Source organism: Siphateles boraxobius, unplaced genomic scaffold, assembly GCF_051911475.1.
Source record: "Siphateles boraxobius isolate OS27281-9 unplaced genomic scaffold, OSU_SipBor_1 13, whole genome shotgun sequence".
In the NCBI taxonomy this organism is placed as follows: Eukaryota; Metazoa; Chordata; class Actinopteri; order Cypriniformes; family Leuciscidae; genus Siphateles; species Siphateles boraxobius.
In genome coordinates, this window is record NW_027508733.1 from 31,074,985 (window position 1) to 31,090,000 (window position 15,016).

Genomic DNA, 15,016 nt, shown 5'->3' on the forward strand with positions numbered 1-15,016 from the left:
ATATATATTTATATATTGCATGTTCAGATATTCATACAACAAAATATTCTTGGGGCCATAAAACTTTTATTAATTTGATCAAAAATGCTGTTGCTGGCGGAGAAAAAGTTAAATAACCTTCCTATAATATGAATTTCCTTTACTTTTCAATTCCATAAGAAATCAAATCCTGACATTCATATCATTCCTGTTGAATATAGTCTGAAAACTACTGTAATGCATTAGGCATCATGAACTATTAATGAACAAAACTTTTATTCATGTAGGTTAATGTTAACATAAAGATACAGTTCATTGTTCATTCATGTTGTTAGTTCATAAAACATTGATGCTAATTTATCCAACTTGAAATGTTACAAATGTATTTATGTAGAAAAGAACATGAATTAATAAATGCTGTAAATGTATTGTTAATTTTAATGAAATCAAATGCATTAACTAATGTTAACCAACGTAATGTTAACTGTAAAGTGTTACACATAATCATTTTGTGATACAGAAATAGTGGGCCAAATATGTTAGATCATTGTTAAAAGTAGGTCATTGTATTCAATAAGAAACTATTGTTGTAGAGAACAATGGCACGACACAATATTAACCAAATAAACTTTGTCTGAACTTAGAAAAAACTATATAAATTACACTTAAAAAGTTTGGGGTAAGTAAGATTTTTTGATTTTACCCAGCAAGGATGCATCAAAAACATTTACAATTTATATTTCAAATAAAAGCATAGTTGTCATGATTTCCGCAAAAATATTAAGCAGCACAACTGTCTTCAACATTGATAATAATAATAATAAATGTTTCTTGAGCATCAAATCAGCATATTAAAATGATTTCTGAAGGATCATGTGACACTGAAGACTGGAGTAATGATAATGAAAATGCAGCTTTGATCATATGAATAAATTACATTTTACAATATATTCAAATAGAAACCAAACAGTTATTTTAAATTGTCATAATATTTCACAATATTACTGATTGTGCTTTATTTTGATCAAACAAATCCAGCCTTGGTGAGCAGAAGAGTATTTAAAAAAATCTTACTGAACCCCAACTTTTGAATGGTACATAAATAAGAAGCAACATTAAATGATTGCTTAATCTCTAGCATTATAATAAATGCATTAAGTGAGTTCAAGAGCTCAGTGTGTGTTTCCTCGCCCACACAACAAACCTCATCACACATGGAAACACATAAAGGACACGTCTATACAGAAACCAGTCTCAATTAGCAAGAGCTTATCTATAGAAATTAACTTTCAATCAAGGGCTGAATATGAGGAAGTAGGATTATAGTATCCATAAATAGCATGACTCATAAAAGATGCCACCAAAACACAATAACAATATTGCATTAGCTACAGTACATCACTAAAAACCTCACGGGGAACAATAGCAAAACAATTTCTGTTTATTAAAGTGCTGCATTGTGCTGCATGAAAACAAATCATTCTGCCAATAGGCATCCCATAATGTGACAAGAAAATGACCTTATTTTTTATTTTATTTTTTTAATTCTGGCCAGATGATAAATTCAGTTCTCTCAATATTAACCAGATGCAGAAATCTGATTTGCGTTCATAAATGGGTTTGCGTGTGCATCTGCCACCGGATGACTGAACGGATTAGATAATACTGCATTTGTTTCAGTTCCACTTTAATTCTGAAGATACGTTAAGAGTTGAAATGCCATATTTCAGCTTTATTAACTTTCTAAATTTGGAATATTTCTTAAAGCAAATGATTTTGATTTTAAGTGTATGGATTGATATTTTTTCGACAAAATAATTGGCAAAATAATTGGGATCAAAGGGCAAAAACAACTGAATACACTTATCTAAAAATGACCTGAATATCTTCAGAGATTGAGCATTTGTTCGTTTATCTGAGGCTCAGGCTTCCATAATTTGGGCGCAATTCTCCATCCGTAGTGTAATGATAAAAAAATGCATAATAATTACAACAGCAATTATCTGAAGCGGAAGCATGTTTTGGGATATCATTAAAATGACGCAGCTCTGACCGGAAATATAGTGTCAGACACACTGCAATCTGCACCAAGAAAATAAATAACAAGAGAAGTAAACAGAGAAATCAACACGCAAATCTCGGAGGTAAAAATGTGAAATGCGACTGCTGCAATAATGAAGGATTATTTACCTTATTTTTATTTTCATCATTCTGTTATTGTTGGGGACTAGTTGAGAAATGGAAGATTTCCAAATTTCTATACATTTTAAAGTGAAAATTTATGTTTCAAAGTGTTTTTTTTTCCCAGAATTTTTTAACCCATGGTTTTAATATGGACTTCTGTAGTTTCTGTGATGATTTTTTACAAGTACAAAATATTTCATGTATTCTTTTGGTTAATATGCGCCATGACAACTACATGAACAATAATTGCAATCCAATCTATCATATAGCATATTGCGAAATTATAAATAATATAAAATAGTACAAAACGTTGTTTTACTTTAAAGTCATTTTAACATCTCACACTGTGAGACATGCAACAGTTAGACTATAATATGCTCCCTTCTAATAAGTTTTCACTTTTTATGCTCATTAATGCAGAAAAACTCTCTTATGTAAATCTGAAGGTATCACTGAATAAATGAAGATTAAAGAAGTTCCATATTCACCTCAGGAATTTAATTAATAGTTTATTATTAATACTTGGTCACAAGATAGAGTTAATTCAATATGTTAATTTAATACAAATAATAAAAAAAAACCTAATTAGATAAATGTCAACATAATAAAATTGCAAATATATTCTCTATGTTCATTTTGTTTCACAGGTCATGATGACGACAGTCAAACCACATGACAAATGAACAAATCAAACAAAACAAAAACAAGCAAGCAAGACTAAAAATAAAACGAAACTAAATGTAACAAAACTAAAAATATGAAACCAAACTAAATTAAATAAACTAAAACAAAACAAAAAATGAAAATGAAACCAAACAAAAAACAAATGAACGAACGAACAAACGAACGACAATTTGAATAAACGTTACTTTCATTAAAAAATAAACTTTTCTGTCCAGCCAAATGAAGCTATAAGAGGTAATAAGGGTATGTCCTTTCTTTAAGATCAGCAGAATTATACGTCTTGCCAGCTGCCCATATTTCAATATGATTATCAAAAGGTTATATGGTTATTATGGAAAATAAATGTTTATTTCAGGTGCAGCAGACAGCAAAACTCAATTTAAAACAGCAGAAGTATCTGTTTGAAATTGAATTGCCTGCTCTGTGCTGATGCATTGTGGGTAGATGGGATTGGGAGATCATGTTTCTCTGCAGAGGGGAAAACTCTCGGGAAGAGCTTCTCTGTCTGCTGTCTAATGCTGCGGTGGAAAGACCTGTCTATTACATTAATGTTACGCCACAGAAACCTCTGGGAACATCGTCATTCCACTTCAGACAATCACTAACAGCCTTTTATTGCCGCCCACCGTCATGCTGTTAAAAGCTACAGCGAGATTTATAAAGGACCATAAAGCAGTAGTTTACTGTAAGATGCAATGGTGACACTGAAGTTGTTGTAGTGAACCGCCATAAAATGCGCAGTTGGGGCTGAAACCAGAGGCCACAATAATTCATCCGTTCATAACTGTCCATTATGTAGTTAAATCTATGAGTCAACAAAAAGGGGGTTTCAAGCATAAAAAAAAATAAAAGGTGTCAGTGGAGGACAAGCGGTCAGTCCGTGAACAAGACAAGAGCGCGCAAGTCGTTTTTCTGAATATCCAGTTCTCCTGTTGTTTCAGTGTAGTATCTACCACAAGCTAAGGTTGTTTTCGATTCTGTGGTTATTTTCTTTTTTTGCCTTCTCACAAATTTGTATTTTAATTAGACGCGCTCCCACTTTATATAACAGCCGCTCTGAATAGTATTGCAGTTTAAATTTTATAGCACTTAAGTGAGCGCTGTCCAACAGCTAGTTTCGATTTCTCCCATTATTCGGGTAATTTGCGTTTGCTGTGTTAATTGCTGGGCGGAAACAGCAGTCCTCACTCAGGCGTTAGTACGCATTATATCTATGTAGTGTGCGCGCTGTCGCGGAAGCGCCAGCGGAAGCGTTCAGCCTCCTCGTGTGAAGACCGACTCGGGTAAAGACCATCGACTCTACCTGTGCGACTCCACCGAGCAAGGACTCCGGCAAGGCACTTAAGTATCGTCTTCTCTCCTTTACCTTTACCACTTCTATCGTATTTCCCTTTCACAACATGTGCTTTCAATACATTCCTGTTGTCTCTCGACAACGTGCACTCATCACGCACAGAAGGCAGCGCAATACTGCTAATCTGCGTCTCATTCTCTTATCCACACACACACCTCTCTCTCTCTCTATGGGTCTATGGAATTATCAGTCAGCAGTCAATAAAGCTGACTTCATTCCAGCCTTTGCATCTCATTCTACTGTTAATATATTGGGCTTGACTGAGACCTGGATCCGTCCAGAAGACTCAGCAACCCCTGCTGCTCTCTCTAACAACTTCTCTTTCTCCCACACCCCTCGCCAGTCTGGGAGGGGTGGGGGTACTGGTCTTCTCATTTCTAACAACTGGATATACTCAACTCTCTCTTCTCTATGCAATAACAACTCGTTTGAATATCATGCAATTACACTTACAACTCCCAATAGGCTCCATATTGTAGTTATTTATCACCCCCCCCAGGTCAACTGGGAAGCTTTGTTGAGGAGCTGGATGTGCTGCTGTCCTCTTTCCCTGAGGACGGCACCCCACTCGTAGTCTTTGGTGATTTCAACATTCATCTAGAAAAGGCGTATGCAACAGACTTCATCTCTCTTCTAGCTTCATTCGATCTCAAACGGCTCATCACCACAGGTACTCACAAGTCAGGCAACCAACTGGACCTGGTTTACACACGCAACTGCATCACAGACAACATTTTGGTGAAACCTCTCCATGTTTCAGATCATTTCCTCATAACTTTCAATCTACAACTCACTATCCACACTCCACCAACTCCCCTACCAGTTACCTTCAGACGAAACCTGTGCTCACTTTCTCCCTCCCATCTTTCCTCTGCTGTGTCATCTTCACTTCCCTCACCCTCACAATTCTCAACTCTAGATCTGAATACCGCATACTTTTTGCTAAACTTTAACTTCTTCTTTAGACAATATCTGCCCTCTCTCCTCCAGGCCAGCACGCGCTACTCCCTCTAACCCCTGGTTATCTGAGGTTCTTCGTGAACACCGGACCAAACTCAGGGCAATGGAGAGGAAATGGCGCAAATCAAAAGACACGTCTGAACTGAGAATGTATCAATCTCTGATCTCTTCCTTTTCTGCTGATGTTCACGCTGCAAAATCTTCATATTTCCACAGCAAGATCAACAGCGCCTCTAACACATGAGCACTTTTCAAGACATTTAACTCTCTCCTCTGTCCACCTCCACCATCACCCACCTCCTCTTTAACTGCTGATGACTTTGCTAACTTCTTCACCAACAAAACAACCTCTATCCGCAGTCAGTTCTCAACTCCACACACACAGGAACCCAAACCATCCTCTCCCACTACCAGAAACCTTCTCTTTACCTTCCCTCCGCTAACCGAGGAAGAAGTATTTAAACTTCTCCTCTCCAGTAATCCTACCACCTGCCCTCTAGACCCCATCCCCTCACACCTTCTACAAGCCATCTCTCCCACACTTCTACCAGCACTCACGCACATCATCAACTCATCCCTCCACACTGGCATTTTCCCTACAGCATTCAAGCAGGCTCGGGTAACTCCACTGCTTTAAAAAAACAACATTAGACACATCACTTTTAGAGAATTACAGACCTGTCTCTCTCCTACCATTCCTTGCGAAAACACTTGAACGAGTTGCTTTCAACCAAGTGTCATCTTTCCTGTCTCTGATCAACCAGCTAGATGTCAACCAATCTGGCTTCAAGAAAGGCCATTCAACTGAGACTGCACTTCTGTCGGTCACAGAAGCCCTGCGGATCGCAAAAGCTGCTTCCAAATCTTCAGTTCTCATTCTGCTGGATCTTTCTGCTGCCTTCTGTCCACCCTCTCATCAATGGGCATCAAAGGAACTTTCCTCCACTGGTTTGAGTCCTATCTCACAGGTAGGTCATTCAGGGTCGCATGGAGAGGCGAGGTATCCAAAGCACATCAACTGAACACAGGGGTTCCACAGGGTTCAGTTCTTGGACCGCTCCTCTTCTCCATCTACACCACATCATTGGGACCCATCATACAGGCACATGGTTTCTCTTACCATCGCTATGCTGATGACACCCAGCTCTACCTCTCATTTCAACCAGATGATCCCATAGTAGCTGCACGTATCTCAAGCTGTCTGGCGGACATCTCGGCATGGATGAAGGAACATCACCTGCAGCTCAACCTGGCAAAGACTGAGCTTCTCGTCCTCCCCGCCAATCCGTCTCTACAGCACAACTTCACTATCCAGCTAGAGTCATCCTCAATCACCCCATCAAGGTCGGTCAGAAGTCTTGGAGTAATATTTGATGACCAGCTGACCTTCACAGACCACATTACAAAGACAGCTCGATCATGCAGGTTTGCAATGTATGACATCAGGAAGATCAGGCCTTTCCTAACTGAGCATGCAACAAAACTTCTCGTCCAGGCCCTGGTTATTTCTAGGCTTAATTACTGCAATACTCTTCTAGCTTGACTTCCATCATGTGTTACTAAACCTCTACAAATGATCCAGAATGCTGCAGCCCGCCTTGTCTTCAACGAGCCCAAAAGGGCTCACGTCACTCCTCTGTTCATCTCACTGCATTGGCTACCACTCGCTGCTCGCATGGAATTCAAAGCTTTGACGCTTGCTTACAGATCTACCACAGACTCAGCTCCGTCCTACTTTCACCCCCTACTACAAGTCTACGTCCCTACCAGAAGCCTACGACCGGCCAACGAGCGACGGGTCATGGTGCCCGAAAAGTTATTAAAGACATCGTTAAAATAGTCCAAGTGACTACAGTGGTTCAATCTTAAGTTTATCAAGCGACGAGAATATACTTTTTGTGCGCAAAAACAAACATAAATAACGACTGTGACGTATAACACAGAAGCTTACGCTATTACACTAGTGAACTGACACGAGGCAGTTCTGACACATGACCAGCGTCGGCCAATAGTGAGCCTACGTGTGACGTAGCTCTACGCAATCACACTACGTTAACTCACTCGAGGCCCACAGAGAAGGAAATTAATAGTTGAAATAAAGTAGTTATTTTTGTTTGTTTTTGCGTACAAAAAGTATTCTCGTCGCTTGATAAACTTAAGATTGAGCCACTGTAGTCACTTGGACTATTTTTACGATGTCTTTAATAACTTTTCAGGGCCGGCAAGTTTCAATCCCTCAGAAGCCTATGGAGGAGTGATCCAGCTCTCAGATTTCATCAAAAATATCTTTATTCGTGTTCCGAAGATGAACGAAGGTCTTACGGGGTTGAACAACATGAGGGTGAGTAAATACTCACATGATTTTTGTGAACTATCCCTTTTAGTGACGTGACCAAAACTCACAATATTATTTGGTGCCTCCCACATAACAGGTGTCCCGTGTGAAACCTTCTTTAACCTTCCATAAAGAACTTTATAGATCCATGGATTCTTTCCAGTAGACAAAAGGTTCTCTTTAGTGGAAAAAAACATTTTTTTAGATTATTTAAATATTGTATTTTAAGAACTTTTCATTTTAAGGTTCTTTGTGGAACCAGAAATGGAACCCCTTGCAAAAGCTTTGCAAGAAAACGTTGCTTTTTGCAAAGCATTGAAATATAATTGTTCCTCCCATCTCTCTCTCTTTTTTTTTTACCATCACCATGTTCCTTTAGGGCCTTGTCAAAGAAGATTCCATCCTTTTTTTGACACAGTCAGAAACAGTCATAAAAGATCACGATTGCTTTCCACAACTGGACATTTATGGAAATCATATTTTTATTATTTTGTGTAAGAAAAATAACGAATGATACGAACCATATTGAGGTACCAAATGTGTGTGTGTGTGTGTGTGTGTGTGTGTGTGTGTGTGTGTGTGTGTGTGTGTGTGTGTGTGTGTGTGTGTGTGTGTGTGTACTCACCGCTGTGCTGGCCGCTGCCTGCTTGGACTCCTCCGTCAGCAAAGTTAGCATCTGTTCTACCTTCTGCTCTTCCTCCGTGCTGATGTAGTCTGTATCTACGCAAAACAAACACACACAACAAATGTCAGCTTTTGCACACAGTACTGACAGATTGTACGTGTTAGGAATTGTTCATTGTTTTTTTTTAAACATAGGCAATATATTCATCACAGATACAAGCGAGTACAGCTGCAACTGTAAAACAGTACAACTGTAAAGCCTCCAATGTGTACACAATATTATTGCCGGCACAATGTCCATATTTTAACCGCTCAAGACAGAAGTCACTAGCTGAATCTCACAACGATTGGCTCCTGCCCGCGTATCCATTACATCATTACACCAGTAGGTGGCAACAAAAGGAATTGCAGAGATTAGTTGAGTCTTGGGATCAGAAGGCCTAAAGAATAATGATAAAAAAACACCTACATCACCACATGTGGTTTGGGAGGGTTTCAAGAAAAAAAATCCTCTGCTCTCTTCTTAAAACAAACTCCGAAATATTCAGCTGTTAAGACACTGCTGGGACAGGGATCTGTGGTCAGATGAAACTAAAACAATAAATAGTTTTTGGCAGCAATCCCACCACATAAGTTTGGTGCAAACAGAGATTAAAATATACCCCATGCACACAGTTAAATATCCTGCTAGATCTATAATGTTGTGGCCCAATTTTCTGATGGAGGTCCTGGACATCTTGTTCATGGATTCTAGCACATACCAAGAGAAAAAAACAAAACCTGAGTGCTGTAATTGTTATATTTTATCCTGTTCTGTTTTTGGCAATGCTTTATTGTGTTTTAGTTCTGTGCCTGTTTGCTTGTGTGACCCAGTTTCCTAGTGTGTGCCAGCTTGTTCCCTTGATTGAGTATCTCGTTCACCTATTGCCCAATTAATTAGATCTTTTGTTCCTCTCTGTATTTAAGTCCTGTCTTCCTTCAGTTCTTTGTTCGGTGTCATCAATGTTATAGAGGTTGTGAAGTCTGTAGGGCTGGGTATTGACACAAATTTCACAATTCGATTCGATTTCGATTTACAAGCTTGCAATTCGATTCGATTTCAATTACGATTCGGTTCGATTCAATATTGATTATTTTGGATATCTGGTACAATACATGGCAATTTTTTTCAAGGAAAACAAATCTCTTAACCAATGCTGTAAACTATGGGAGTCAGTTGTATCATTACAATTGTTTCATTAGCCTTTTTCTAATAATAAAGTTATATGAAATATAAATATTTAAATGGTGGCTGTCATAAAAACTTGCCAGATTTATTCAAACATGCATTAAATATTGAATAACATAAAATAATTATAAAATAACATATAATGCATATGTAATATGGTCCATATATTTAGCAAAATGCGACTCTCTAGAGTTAATTTTTCTAGCTGACTAACGAGTTCATGGTCACTGGATATGGTTTTCTGAGGTAAATGTGACGTTACATGACTGTTTACAAGCTGTTTTACTGACGTCTTTCCACGGTTGAAACAATGATTGAGCGATTCCATGTGACAATAAGGATTTCGATAAGTTATACTCTATCTTTTAACCACTTTCAGATGCTCATTCATGTTTATTTCACGCTGTAATTGGTAATATTAAGGCGGAAGAGAAGATCATGTGTGCTCGGCGCTGCTGTTTCTCTTGAGCTGAGCTGCGCGCGCCAGAGCGATCTCACGCCACAGCGCCAAAATGGTTATGTTTTTGAATTTCGTAAGAAAATGGACGTAATTTGAAATCTGAGACTTTGTTTCATATCAATAGTAACAAAGCACAAAGATTATTGCGTTTATTGAATGGGATGCGCGCTACAATGTTCCATTCATTCATCAACTGAAAACAGGATGACTAATCGATTCTTGGGATTTAATAATCGATATCGGTTCGTAAAAATGAGAATCGATTAAAATCGAGAAATCGATATTTTTTACCCAGCCCTAGAAGTCTGTTTCCCTGAGTGTTCCTTCGTATTAATTGCATTTTAATTTGGAATAATTGTAATTGTTTTGTAAGTGTTTTTTTAGGGGGCATTCAAGAATATTTGTATTGAATTCTCCTTTGTTGTGAGCTTCCTTGAACATCCACCTGTGACATCAGCCTCTTCTATAACTCTTATAATGGGCCGTGGTTGGATCTTCCATTAAGACAACGATCCAAAACAAACATCAAAATCAACACAAAAATGTGTCACTGAGAACAAAATGAAGCTTCTGGCTTCTTCCATGGCCGTCCCAGTTCCCTGACCTGAACCCTGTAGAAAACTGAAGAGAAGAAGCACCAACATGGATCTGGAGAGATTCTGTATGGAGGAATGGTTTCTGATCTCCAAACTCATCAGGCATTATTGAAGAAAACTATAGGACCATAGGAGTCAGAGCGCTTATCTTGGCAAAAAGAGGGTGCAAAAAGTATTAAATAAAAGGGTGCCATTAATTTTGGCCAATGTGTATCAGAGAAAAAACATTTATTTCATAAAGTGATTTTACCCACATTTTCAATTCTTTTACTTCAATGAAAAGTTTTTTTTGTGTGTGTGTGAATTTTGTTTTTTAATAAAAGACAAAAGGATTAAGAATACGGATTTTCTGTGGAAGGGTGCCAATAATTCTCACCATGACTGTAAACCATAAACCGTACAGAACATATAAATCAGAATAATGCAAAGTGACTTTTTTGATGTGTATCTAGGAATTTATTCCAAAGATGTTTTCATTGTAATTGTTTAGCCTTTTTAGAGAATAATAATGTTTATACACCACAAGCACATTCAGCATTTTATATGCAAAGATTTGTGATCATTGAACTACATTTATTTAACAATTTTATTTTATCAAAATGTGTTATACATATAATTAAAGATTATAAATTGGTTTATATAATTTAATATATTATTATAATACTTTTACAACCATTTAAACAGGTTTCAACTTTTAACAAACACAATGCCAAAACAGTCCTTGTGAAAACCAGAACTCCTAAAATAACATTATAATTAGAACACTATTACAATAAAATATGGCGTACATTAAATACTTTCGTTTCTATACAACATTTTATTTGTGAAACAAAAAGATTTACATAGAAAATGAAAACCATTAATGAATGGTGACAATACTGAATGTTAAGTTCGTAAATTCACTTTTAATTTAGTTCAGTTACTAGCTTACACTGATAACAGACATAATATCAATCTCTCTCCAAATGTGTATCAATGCTAAAATGTTTGCAAAGTGTGCCATCCCTATTCTAAACTATGCTTTTGAGTTTATAGTCTTGAAGTACTCATCAGAGCTTCATACAAACTGAATGAATGATATAAAAAAATCCAAAAAGATGCACTTCAATCAAGCAAGTATGCAAATGTCAACAGCCATGACTGGCACAATCAAAAAAAGATCAATGCCAAAGAAAAGACTTTCGTAATTACATTCACGTCATTTTTCAACACCTCACTCGGGAACGGTGTGAACTACCCTCCCCTCAATCCATTTGCCCAGGCTTATGATGAATGCATTGGGACTCCGGGATCAGCTTGATAATTTTAGACTCTGGTTGCGGCGCTAAAGGTCTGGGGGGCTTGTTTCTCCTTCAGCTTTTACTTTCCCCACAGCAATTTCATGCTCGTCTAGTCTGCAAGTGCCAAAATTGGCCCTGACAGTGCCAATCATCACTGCGCTGTCCAATGTTTTGGACTGATGAACAGCAATGACAGTCGGCGTCGTGAATGTGAGTGGAAGATGAAGTGGAAAACTACTGTTATAAGTTCCAACGGCACAGTTCTGACATTAAACTGTCTGTTGCTACAATCGCACAGCCGGTGAAAACAAGGTGTCAAAGTTTGGCTGCTTCGCTTGGTAACTGCAGGTACAACTACAGCTAGGACTGGGCGATAAAACGATAATTATCGCGATATAATTTTTCTCGATAAAACGATATCAAGAGTTCGAAAAATGTTCGATAATGTTTATGCGCCAAAAGCGGAACGAAACTCATTTGAACCGCGCGGCACACGGACCAGTTATCCCCTCGGCTCAAAGTCCAGCGCAGTCAGATCAGTTTCGGTCACGAGATCCAGTGAGAAGCGCTTGAATTCAGTGAACAACACAAATGACTCAGGGATTTAAACCAGTTTAAAGGCAGATGAAACAGCGCTGACAAACAGGAGAAACACTGTGCAGTTTCGGAACTGATACAGGCTTTTCCGTCTACAAATTCCCATTATTTAGCATGGATTTACTGTAACCTAGTTACCTAGTAATTAGCCTAGTAATATTAACTGCACCATGAAATGTGGGATATACATATTGAATTGTATTATATTATTAATGTAGACAATGTATTAAAGGACTAATGGAATATAATTACAGTATTTAAATGTATTTAGGGTACTGTTTTTCATACATATACCATAGAAACCATAAAGTTACATTTTGCCATGATAGTGAGGTGCTATAGGCTATGCCTGGTTTTATCTGTGGTTATCATGATCTAAATGCATGATATTGGATGACCAATGGTTAATTTGAATAAAACTCAAAGTCAGAATATTACATTTTACCAAATAAAATTGAGGTCGTAAAAATTTGTTAATGAACATAAATTTAACATAGTAAATCTGCATCCTAACCATTGAAAATTAGCCATGTATTGTAAATATTTCATTATATTATGTTTCACATTGACCGAATTTTTTTTTTGGCGCACTTTAAGAGGGTCCAAAATGCCCTATTAAAGTGGGGTCTTCATTTAAAAAAATAATAATAAAAACATTTTTTTGTTCTGGTAACAATTTAATGAAATATATATATTTAATTGCATCATTCAGTTCTCCGCTTCAGCTCAAATAGTCCGATTTTTCTTAACTGTTGAGCAAGTCCTCCGTGTTTGATAACGTCTATAACTTGTGCTTTGCCAATATTCTCTGCAAGCATTCAGAAACACGGGCAGATTGTTGTGAAGATGGCCTTCATGTCTAACACGTAACGGGTGGTTAGCATGTCCCTTCGGGTGCAGAGAGCCTGGAGACTCTTACGACTGAAAGTCACGCATCCGAACACGAGCCACATCTGCTCCAGAAGCACAGCCAGATGAGACGCACATTACACCCGCAAATGATCAAGACCGCAGTGATATTTACATGAAATATTTATAAGGGGAAAAGAAAGCGGTGCTAATGGAATGCTTGGTCTATCAGGGCGAAACCCTTCCAGGTTTTAAAGCGCATCATTAGCACAGATCAAAATGCATCAATCAACTAGCAAACCTCACACAAACTCAGTTCATCATAGTTCATTCTGACTTCATTTATTCAACCTTATGGTGCCCCAAACCCGCTCTTTATAAATAGATATAAATATAGTATAAAATGAAAGGACACTAAGACCATCAACATAAAAAAAAATAAGAAAAAAGGGCTGGTATTGATTTAATTTGATTCATAATCCAGAGCGTTTTGCCTTATTACATTTACAAAAGTTATTCAGTCAAAAGAAGCGAGTAATTTTTCTGTCTTTTGTTGTTTGATTGACATTAATGCGTCTAACAAGTTCTTTCGCGTCTTCCTGAGCTAGAATATTTAAATTGGCAAGGCTTACACGGATGCAGTACTGCCCCGCATTGTTACAATTCATAAAAATTTTACCAATCAACTGACGATTCACACTGTTTCATATACTCGCCAATGCCGAGACAATCACCTTACAAAAGTGAAGAAAAAAGAGAGAGGAAAAAACCAGTGCTGCTATTGATTCGATATGACTCATACTCACATGACTTCAATTAAATTCCATTCAACTCAGAAAGGAATAGTTATACATAATTAACAAAATCATATTTTATATATTTATTTATAATTATACTAATATAGTCTGAACATTCTACAACTGGTCTTTTTTCAAAGAGAAAATATAATCATATGGGTTTGGAATGCTATAAGGGATGAATTGACATGTTTGGCTAAACTAAAGGCCCATTCAGACAAAGTATAATAACTATAACTATAAAGATACAGATACAGTTGTAAAAATCGTTCTAAAATGTGAAAGAATAGCAGAGGCCACAATAAAACTATAATGATTATGTCACAGAGGAACACTATCGTTGGAATCACATTCAGAACGCACATTTTTTTCCAGCTGATGAACGATAAAAACATTGACAGACAATCAGAATCTATCCTGGTTTAAAGAGATTGAGCATTTAAAGCAGCAGACATAAATTCATTAATATTTATAACAAACAGAGCAATATTGTACATTGGTGTGGGCATTATAGTTATTGTTCTTGGTGTGAACAGGCCTTTATGGGGTTTTGTTAGTTTGTAATGTTACTGTTTGTGCATTAAAAAGGTCTGCAAAGTTAGCCTTGATTGTAGTCTTGAGTTTAATTCAAAAAGCGTCGTTTGTAGTCTTGTGTGTTTTGTCCCGGAACGAGCACATCACAATATTGCTCATTTAAATAATTCCCGCCCAAGCCAAACACAAAATAACGAGGTGAGGCCTGGTTGAGTTAGTTAGTAGTGTGTTGAAACTCGTTATTATGGTAATACCATGTACTATATGGAAAACACCCTGGAAGCGGTTGACCAATCACAACACATTGCTCCAGCTGACCAATCAGAGCACATTGTGCTTTCAGAAGGAGGGGCTTCAGAAACAGGAACTAAACAGAGCGTTACTGACAGACTGGGAAAAGAGGAGCTGCAACAATGAAGAATATGTGAAAAATAATGAAAAAGCGTGCAAACCTTTTCTAGTAGACAAAAACACAATCAAGACTTTGAAAAAGGGCGTAATATGACCTCTTTAAGGTTTTAGTAAGAACCATATACATTAAGTAACTCTCTGCAA

The 15,016-nt window shown here is 37.3% G+C and overlaps 1 protein-coding gene across 1 annotated transcript in view; it reads right to left on the reverse strand.

Annotated features, from left to right (window-relative positions):
- rnf123 (ring finger protein 123) overlaps positions 1–15,016 on the reverse strand; it is a 158,864-nt gene that overhangs the window by 17,193 nt on the left and 126,655 nt on the right. The window contains exon 37 of the mRNA XM_077226997.1: positions 8,122–8,216. Within this exon, the coding sequence (XP_077083112.1) occupies positions 8,122–8,216 (95 nt within the window). The remainder of the gene's footprint in view (positions 1–8,121; positions 8,217–15,016) is intronic.